At 39.8% G+C, this 10,183-nt stretch overlaps 1 protein-coding gene across 1 annotated transcript; it reads right to left on the reverse strand.

Moving 5' to 3' along the window:
* Positions 1-797: 797 nt before the first annotated feature.
* LOC306771864 (5-hydroxytryptamine receptor 3A-like) lies at positions 798-9,213 on the reverse strand (the record flags this gene model as incomplete). The annotated part of the gene is made up of 10 exons (XM_079261186.1): positions 798-1,016; positions 1,318-1,403; positions 2,637-2,795; positions 2,895-3,105; positions 3,718-3,878; positions 6,872-7,041; positions 8,160-8,269; positions 8,367-8,411; positions 8,493-8,650; positions 9,210-9,213. The coding sequence occupies 10 exons, from the start codon at positions 9,211-9,213 to the stop codon at positions 798-800; spliced, it is 1,323 nt and encodes a 440-aa protein (XP_079117312.1).
* Positions 9,214-10,183: the final 970 nt, after the last annotated feature.

Raw genomic sequence — 10,183 nt, forward strand, 5'->3', positions numbered from 1 at the left:
TAAACACATGTGGCAGCCTACATTGTCCAGTAATACAGACAGTAATCCTGTCTGGTAACTGGTAAGTGCTCACTGAGGTCTACAACTGTTCAAAATTAGCTTGAAGCCTGACACTGTCGTAACTGTATTATTTACATATTTTGATGCACAGGACACTAGACTGCTGTTGCAAGCAAGCATATAATCTATATGCATGCAACACACTAAATTTGCCTTTTTTTGTAAGTGCAAACATGAATAATTTATTATCTATTAGATAAAACAATTTTTTTCTAAATAAGAACAATATATTTTGTTTTTTTAACGAAAATATTAAAGAGTTAAAAAGAGAGAAAAATAGGAAAACAAAGCATGAAGTGTAAGCTTAAGATTAAATATATGCAAATATGTATATTAAATATTTTATATATTATATAAGATCTTGTTACAAATAATTCTAGCACCATTAGGACTAAACAAAAATAAAGAAAAGAAAACAAAATGACATATTTAAAACAAGAATCATCAAAGTGACACATCAACAGGTTAGTCTTTCCATTATACGCCTAAAGAATAATCAAATTTATTTAATTGAGTTTAATTTTAGATTTTGAAAAGTCTTTAGTACTAAAAAATAAGGAAGGTTGTTAAGTAGGTTCACAAAACACACATTTTGTATTTTGAATTGAAACACAGTACATATATAGACTAAGCTTATTAAGCTAATGTCCTCTTTAGGCAGTGCAGCAAGACTGCAGACCTTTTCAAACACATGAGCAAATTAAACAAAACTAATATTAAACGTAATCATTTTATTTTTAGGAGTTCCATTCAATGAAGATGAGGGATAGAAAAAGCGATACTGTGATGATGTAGAAAATAAAGAAAACTCTGTTGATTCTCTTGGCCCAGTACACAGACTTCCCTCGCTCTTCTCTGCAGATGAGGTGCAGATTCATCATTTTCAGCAGATTCTTCAGCTCCTCCAGGATCAACAACAGGACATGAGACTCTCCCGGCTGACAGCTGTTGTTCACCTGTGCACAGTCACAGTGTTGGCACAGCATGATTTTATTCTTTCCCAATCAGGTTGCAAACTGGGTGATGTGAAAATGACTGACTTTAACTGTTGTTGTGACAATGAAAGTCTAAATTATTAATATGTAAAAGATTTGTCTTTCTTATCTTAAAACTGTGATGAGACATTTAAATTTTAATGAACTACAAATATGCCTCTGATTTAAAGGACATGAAAACTGTTCTCCTTTAAATGTCTGTGAAGTGTTAAATTATTTTAACAAATAATAGTACTGCGTACTAACAATTAGATAACACTACCTCTTCAACAACAGGCATGAGCCCGTGTTGCTTCCTGTTGGCAGACACTTTGCAGATACAGGAGCAACATGGTTGTTTTTCATCCTCTGAAAATAGACGAAGTGTTTGAAAACAATTTTTTAAAATGTACAATATAATACACAGAAACACTGCCATTAAAAAGAATTAGAGTCCCAATCAGTAGCCGCTGATTCCCAGCATCCATTCTGTTTGAAAATATATTTAAAGTTTTGAATTACCATATATGATTAAAAACCTTTATGACCTTAATATTGCATGTTGTATGACTTGGAGATTCTCAAAGATAAACTGCTGAAAATGTATCTTCCTGATAGGATTAGTTGTTTCAGGTACAATTTGAGATAGCAATAGAGATAGTGAGCAATCTTATGTAGGTGAATACACCATTGCTCATCCTTGATACACGAGTCTCTGGGAGTGTGCACCTAGAAATGAAGATGCACGCGGAAAACCTGATTCTGAAACTTGGCATATGAGCATAACAGCATAAGTTAACTACTGAATGTTGAAGCCTATTTTCAAGAGTGGTTTAGGTAGTACAGCACTGAGCCACTACTACACTAAGCAGATGGTCCAGTAGCTGGAAGACTGTTCCAATCGTCCTTCATCCCAGTCAATCAGTAATTGTGTTTTTGGGCAAGACACTCCACCTACCTTTCCACCAGGGTTGTCATAACTAAAGGTAAGGTGGGTGAAGTGTATTGCCTAGTGGCATCACTAGTGTATGAATGTTTGGTAGTGGTTGGAAAGACTGCTGGTCCATCAGTTTGTCTCAGGGCAGCTGCGGTTACTATTAATGAGCGAACGTTTTGTGTTAAATGTAAATGTTACATGAATGAATAATGGATTCACTGTAAAACACTTTGGGTGGCTTGAAAGGTGCAATATAATGTACTCCATTATTATCATTACTATGACTGACTGTTGTCTACCAGAGCAGAGAGCTATTTGTTATATAGTACGTTATATCCACCATTTAAGCAATCAGAAGAACTTGCACCAACTTCCTTTCACCCCCAACCATTTATCTTTTCTTGTTAAGTTCCTCCCTAATGATACAATAAAAAACAGAAAACCCTTGACTAAGTGGTTGGGGATAGCCAGATCATTTAAACATTAAAACCACAATGATTTTATACAGTTACTATGGACAGAAGAATTTAAAAAATATATATGCAAAAAGAAAATAAAAAGAAAGAAAGTAATAATAATGTCATCATAAAGCACAATCATAAAATAAAAAACTTCAACGATTGGGAAGAAATGTGCATAGTACATGTATGTGTTATGTGACTCACCTGTGTTAAGGTTTTCAAGGTTAACTTCCACACGCTTGTCCTCTTGGTTGTCCCACAAACTGAGCTGGTATTGGGAGTTCTTTTCCATCAGATACATAAATAAGATCGTCTCCAAAAGACTGAGCAGCATCAGAGCAAAGATTACTATGCAGTAAGTCGCTAAAAGGAGAGCAGGCAATGACATTCTTGTAAATTTTGGTTTTGAATTTTCAGTATTTCCAGTATTTCAATATTAAATCCTTTTAGCTGAGTGTGTACCTATTAGTGGAGTCTTGTTGGACATGGAAGGCAGGATTTCATTCAGGATGAGCAGCAGAACAGAGATGGCTAGCAGTACAGTGACTTTGAAACCCAGCTTCTCCCCACGACATTCAGCGATGAAGAAGGAGGCGAGATCCAGGCTCAAGAAAAACAAGATTGGCAACAGGAAGTTGATGACATGGAGAAGGGGTCTCCTCTTTATGGAGATCTGGAAAAACAGGTTCAGAGGTCATACTGGATCAATCACATGACAGAAGTTATGACAACTGTGAAGTAAAACTTTTACTCTCCAAATAAATCAATAAATAAAAAGAAAAGATGTATCATCTAAGTAGAAATACAGTAAATACTACAACACCTTGCCAAGGAGGTGTCCACGAGGCATCCGAACCAGATGCTGTAGCCACCTTAACTGGCTCCTCTTGATGCGGAGGAGCAGCGGCTCTAACCGAGCTTTTCTCCACTTCAAGCAACATTTGTGTAAATTACACAAACTTGGCATGTTCATGATTCATTTTGCAGCGTGAACAGTCTGAATCATATTCACTTCTCTGCTTACTGGTCTAATCCTTTACTTGACTGTTTGTAACTCTATTAAACTCTATTAAAAGGGCAAAGACAGAAAATAACTGAATTTACATTACGTTAGTAAGGTGTATGGATATGTTTTACTTCAGATTCTAATATAATAATATAATAATCTTCAAATAAAAACAAATATAACTACAAATATAACTGCTGCTTTGTTAGCTTTATGCTAACCATTAAATTTGTTTCAATGGGATTTTCAAGCTTGTTTGTCTTTCCTGGTGCTCCGTACAGTGTATCTGAGTTGTTCCCATATTTTGCCTCCAAAGCTGACATTGAAGTTGTTGACAGACAGTTGCAGGAACTCCCACTCTCCCTGCGTCTTCATCACCTCTCGGGAAAACTGTGTGGCCCGAGAGGAGTTCGAGAAAGGAAAGAGACTAATTTCCCGCACTGTGGTGGAAGAAAAGAGAAATTCAGAGTGCAGGGAGCCATTCACAACACTGACCAAACTGTATGGAGACCACAATCTTGGCTCTCAAAAACCACTGCCCTGTATGCTTTAAAGGTAACCTTAGTTTAACACAACTGAGTTAAATGGGGGGCTCCTGAATAGGCTAGCCAAGAACTTGATGAGGAAGTTCATCAATCTAAATCAGGTGTGTTGTAGTCAAAACTCACCTAAGACATGCAGGGAAGATTTTTATCTTCTGTGTTTCTCGCAATAGTTTTGCATTCCCTCAATTCTAAACTATCAACAGCCCTGAGAAGTTCAATAATGCAATTACAACAATTTATGCTCAGCACCTCCAGGTCTCACTGTCATTGCCCACGTCAGCATTGAAGCGGAGCTGTCAACTGATCAGCACCTGGTGGTGAGTAGGCTCAGATGGTGGGGGAGGAAGCCGGTCAGATCTGGCAGGCCCAAACATGTTGTAAGGGTCTGCTGGGAATGTCTGGCAGAGTCTCCTGGCAGAGTCCCCTGGCCGAGTCCCCTGTCAGAGCAAGCTTCAACTCCCATCTTCAGCAGAGCTTCAACCATGTCCCGAGTGAGGTGGGGGACATTGAGTCCAAGTGGGCTGTGTTCCGTGCCTTTATTGTTGAGGCAGCCAGCCGGAGCTGTGGCCTGAAGGTCGTTGGTGCCTGTTGTGACAGTAATCCCAGAACTCGTTGGTGGACACCAACAGGGAGGGAAGCCGTCAAGCTGAAGAAGGAGTCCTATCGGGCCTTCTGGGCCTGTGGGACTCTGGAGGCAGCTGATAGGTACTGACAGGCTAAGCAGCATGCGGCTTTGGCTGTCATCAAGGCAAAAACTTGGGTGTAGGAGGAGTTCTGTGAGTCCATGGAGAATGACTTCCGGATGGCTTTGAGGCAATTCTGGTCCACCATCCTGTGACTCAGGAGGGGGAAGCAGTGCTCCATCAATACTTTGTACAGTGGAGCTGCTGACCTCAACTCGGGACGTTGTGGGATGGTGGAGGGAATACTTCGAAGACCTCCTCAATCCTACCAACACGTCTTCTGATGAGGAAGCAGAGCTGGGGGACTCAGGAGAGGACTCTCCTATCTATGGGGATGAAGTTGCTGAGGTGGTTAAAAAGCTCCTTGGCTGTAAGGCTCTGGATGCTGTGGGGCTGTCCTCTGGACTGGCAGATTGAGGTGGTGGTCCCCTTTTTTTGGGACTGGGGACCGGAGGGTGTGTTCCAGTTACAGGGGAATCACACTCCGTGGTAAGGTCTACTCGTCCTACAGAGGACGGTCCTTCAGATAATCGAATCTTGGACTGAGGAGCAGTGTGTTTTTTGCCCTGTTTGCGGAACACTGAACCAGCTCTATACCCTCTTTGGGGTCTTGGAGGGGGCATGGGAGTTTGCCCAACCAGTCTACATGTGATTTGTGGACCTGGAGAAGGCGTTCGACCGTGTCCCCCGGGAGCACCTGTTAGGGGTACTTCAGGTCTATGGGGTACCGGACCCCCTTGTATGAGCTGTCCGGTCCCTGTACAACAGGTGTCAGTGCTTGGTTCGCATTGCCGGTAGTAAGTCGGATTCGTTTCCGGTGAGGGTTGGACTCCGCCAAGGCTGCCCTTTATCACCAATTCTGTTCATAACTTATATGGACAGAATTTTTAGGCACAGTTGAGGTGTTGATGGGATCCGGCTTGGTGGCCTCAGGATTGGGCCTCTGCTTTTTGCGAATGACATTGTCCTGTTGGCTTCATCTGGCCGTGATCTGCAGCTCTCACTTGAGCGATTCGCAGCCGAGTGTGAAGCAGCTGGGATGAGAATCAGCACCTCCAAATCTGAGACCATGTTCCTCAGCCGGAATAGGGTGGTTTGCCCTCTCTGGATCGGGAGTCAGGTCCTGCATCAAGTGGAGGAGTTTAAATATCTCGGGGGTCTTGTTCACAAATGAGGGAAGGATGAAGTGTGAGATCGACAGACGGATTGGTGTGGCGTCTGCAGTAATGTGGACTCTGCGCCAGTCTGTCATTGTGAAGAGGAAGCTGAGCTAGAAGGCAAAGCTCTTGATTTACCAGTCGATCTACACTCCTAACCTCACCTAAGGTCATGAGCTGTAGGTCGTGAAAGAAAGAACGAGATCTCGCATACAGGCGGCTGAAACGAGTTCCCTCCGCTGGGTGGCCAGGCTCTCTCTTAGAGATAGGGTAAGGAGCTCGGTCACCTGGGAGGGGCTCTCCGCATCGAGAGGTGCCAGTTAAGGTGGCTCGGGCATCTGATGAGGTTGCCTCCTGGACACCTCCCTGGTGAGGTGTTCTGGGCACGTCCCTCTGGGAGGAGACTCTGGGAAAGTCCCAGGACACACAGGAGACTTTATATCTCTTGGCTGGCCTGGAAACGCCTTGGGATCCCCCCCCACAAAGTTGGCAAATGTGGCTGGGGAGAGGGAAATCTGGGCTTCCCTGCTTAGGCAGCGGGCATCTGCTGGGATAAGCGGCAGAAGCTGGATGGATGGAACAATTTATGGAAATTGGAACTTAATTAATAAATTGCTAATAAATCAAATCAAGTGTACTTTATGCTCTAAACACAAGGAGCCAAAATAGTAAAGCAGCAAATGCCAGATTCCATTTCTGAAAACAGCAAACCTCTCGGTCCACATTTGTAATTAATTCATTTGAGCACCACCTTACAACAACTTCCTGTGTAAACATGGACATAATGTCAAGTATTTGTGCATGTTGTGTTGACCTGATGCTGACCAGAAACACCAAAAGTAACAGAACATATTGACTTTAACACGCTGTGTGCTTTACAGCGGTCCAATCAGTATCTGTCAGATGTTCCTATAAAAATCTAATGTGAGGGAATGCAAAAGTATTGAAAGGAGACACAGAATTGTAGTAACAAAACTTAAAAGTATTATAAGGTAATGCAAAAGATAAAAAATCCCTGTGTCCTGATAAGCACAAACTTTAGTCTCACCACAGTGTATTGCAGAACCAACGGATATGGTGCACTCCTGTGTGTCAAAGGGGAATTTGTGGACGTCCATCTCGCAGGTGCTGACCACTTTCATGTCCTCATCAAAAAAGACTGTCCCATCATAAGATATGAACATGTATGGATTTGTGGGTGATTCGTCCTTCTGTATCCTAAAGCAAAACACACACCCACACACATCTGTTTTAATAATGTGTGGCACATTTAAACAGGCTGCAATTTCACAATAATCAGGAGGTTTATCAGAAGGTCCCATTTTTTCTTCTAAATAATGTTTGTTTATTTATATTCTAAATCAATACAAGAACAAATGTGCATATTATCATAAAAGCAATAAAGTCACTGATCATCTGAACAAACACAATAGGATACATTATCAGTGAATATCAACCAATTTCACACTCAACTTTATCTTTCACTGAGCTTCAAGTTGCCAGGTTACAGTTACAAATGGGTGTCAATGTTTTCAAATTATATTTACTTAGATGTTTGAATTCATTAGCTTTAGTTTCTCCATCTAGTCTAGATATTTTATTGTGGAGGATCCTTGTTGGCTTATTTTTCATGATTTTTTTAAGTCTATGTTTTGGGGTGGAAATTAAAGCAATACTATACAATTTTCCAATTTCATGAGTTGTAAAAAGGAGTCATTTTGATGGTACGCTGACATTCATTATGCATAATTCTTGAACTATCATTGCCCTGCAGCATTCAGAGGTTGAGAAACCACACTTCGCAAAGTTTTGTCCCACCCTAGAGCCTTACATGACAGCTGCATTTTGCTTTACAGCACCATGAAACACACCAGCAACTGGACGTCAACACAGTAGCAATTTTAAACATGCAGCATGATTGATTCAGAGGAAAAAAAACATTTATTTCTCTTTAAGAAGCAAGTAAAGGAGAAAGTGAAAGAGAGATAAAAAGGAATAAAACCAGACTGACTTTAACTGGATGGGGAAAGCTCAGAAAACAGAATGGATGAATGATTGATGCTGAACTAAACACTTGTTGGTTGCCACCAAATGAAAGCAAGTTCCTTAATGAGGCTTTAATGCACTTTTAGTACACCATAAAGACTGGAAAACAGGGTTCAAACCAAAGATGACAAACCCACTTACCTGCTTGGACAAAAATCACCTTTTTACCCCAAAACATACCACATTGAGTACATGTTTTCCAAATTGGCTATTTGCAAAATTCTTTTTATTTTGTTTTCCACATGTTGTCAGAAACTAGACTTGATGTCTTTAATGTGCTGCAAGCTTACATCTCATAGATGTAGAGGTCCGGTCGCCAGATTAGGTCTTTAGGAATTGAAACCATGTTGATTCCACAAAATTCAGCTGGATCCCATGAGATCCGTTCATCTTTCCACTGCTGCAGTAAATGAAAGAGACAAAAATAAAAAAAAAACACATGCCAATGCATTTATAATTAAAATGAAAAGTTATTAAGAATAACTCCGTTAACTCACCGCTGAGGCCCAGATAAAAGGAACAAAAGTTTGTGTTTTCTCAACCTAGGAATCAAGACACAGTCAGATCATTTTCATTCATTTGCTTGATTAAATGATACACCTACACAGTGATGCAGAACCTACCACAGCCAAGATAGCATAAAGGATGATATCCAACTTTACCACCGTGGTGTGTGTGTGGTCCAGAACAGGCCGGGTAAGTTTAAACACATTGTTATCCGCAGTGAGGTTCAGATAATCCAATACATCCTGGTAACTGCACACTTTACAGGACACCCCATCTACAGATATAAGTCAAATGTTTGGTCTTGTCAACGTTAATTGCTGTTTGATTTTTAAGATTATACAGCCTCAATGTTGACTGTACTTTTGCTTTTTAATTGGTTTATAGTGTTTATAAATAAATGTTTGGACAAATGTTCATACTGTGTCATCAAATAATATTCTACATTGGCTTTATTTAATTATGCTTAACTAACTACAATCCCTCTTTCAAAACATATAAATGTAAATTAAAACAGAAAACAACTATTTATGAATAATTTAAACTATGCATTGTGAAAACATTTTAGTGCTCATTGTTGCATTTGATAAAAAGATAAGAAACTTCTAGGTTTTAAGTCACTTTAAAACTATACCATCCCTTTGTGATTTTAGGTTTTGTTTTTCAGAAGCAACCACAAATTTGGCTTCTTTATAAATCTACTCTTACTTAAATCTTACTGTACATTGGGGAAGTAAGTAACAAATCCTCAAAAAGTTAATAAGTTAGAGACTAAATAAGACAAAACAACTACAAGGCAAACAGTGAAATAGAAATTTAATTTCTTAGAGACTTACCCATGAGGATAACCAGGAGGAGAAAAGTAGTACACATCATTTCTGCAGCTCTGAGTGTGTGTCGCAGTTGTGTAAACTGCTGTCCCTAGATTTCTGTTGAGGAGGGCGGGGCACGAATCCGCTCGCTGACTGACTGAAATAAGAAATCCCTCTCATGTTGTTATCTATGACTGATGCTGTGTTTGCCTAATAGAGGAAAGGGTGTACAATATTTGGTCTATATATCAGGCTTTGCTTTGATTCTCATGAAGGGTGCAATCAGGTATGATGGTTTAAAGACGAGAATAAAAAAAATCAAATTAAGTAAAAGGCAGGTGGAGGGCATTTATTGGATTCAGGTATGATGTGATTGTATGACCTACGGAAACCTGTAAGAAAAACATTACTGATCTGGTCCTGTAAATGTGACTTGTGTAACCAGTGTACACAGAAGAAATGTAATACATAGAAGAAAAAAAAAATGCTTCAAGAAAAACAGCATGAGAAGCTCAAATTTAATTAGAGCAATACTTGATCTGTGAGACAATTTGGTAATGGCTTTGTGAACACTGGCTCCATTTAAACTCAATTCTTTTCATTTTAGCCTCTAGCCAGACTCTCAGTGGGCTTCTGAGAATTAAACCCTGTTTGCTGTTAGAACATCTTCCTCTCAGCACACTAATGGCTTTCACAGATTGTAATTTTGATTAATGGAGAGCAGTTAATCATTTATTGGATTTTCTTTCGACACATTGAACTACTTCTGTTCAATGTGTCAAAAGAGCAGCATTTGTATTTATTTTCCTTTTTTTGTAACAAGTGACTTTTAGATCTTGTAAAATTTAATAGAAAACTAAATGATAGTGTGATAATTGTCCACTATCATTAGCCATGGCTGCTGCAAGGAAATTTTTCTCAAGAAATACAGTGTATATTGTCTGAGAACCTACAAAACAATGTGCAAGTCCTCTGGATGGATAGATTTGCTTGATAGC

The sequence above is a fragment of the Telmatherina bonti genome, assembly GCF_933228915.1.
Source record: "Telmatherina bonti genome assembly, chromosome: 21".
In the NCBI taxonomy this organism is placed as follows: domain Eukaryota; kingdom Metazoa; phylum Chordata; class Actinopteri; order Atheriniformes; family Telmatherinidae; genus Telmatherina; species Telmatherina bonti.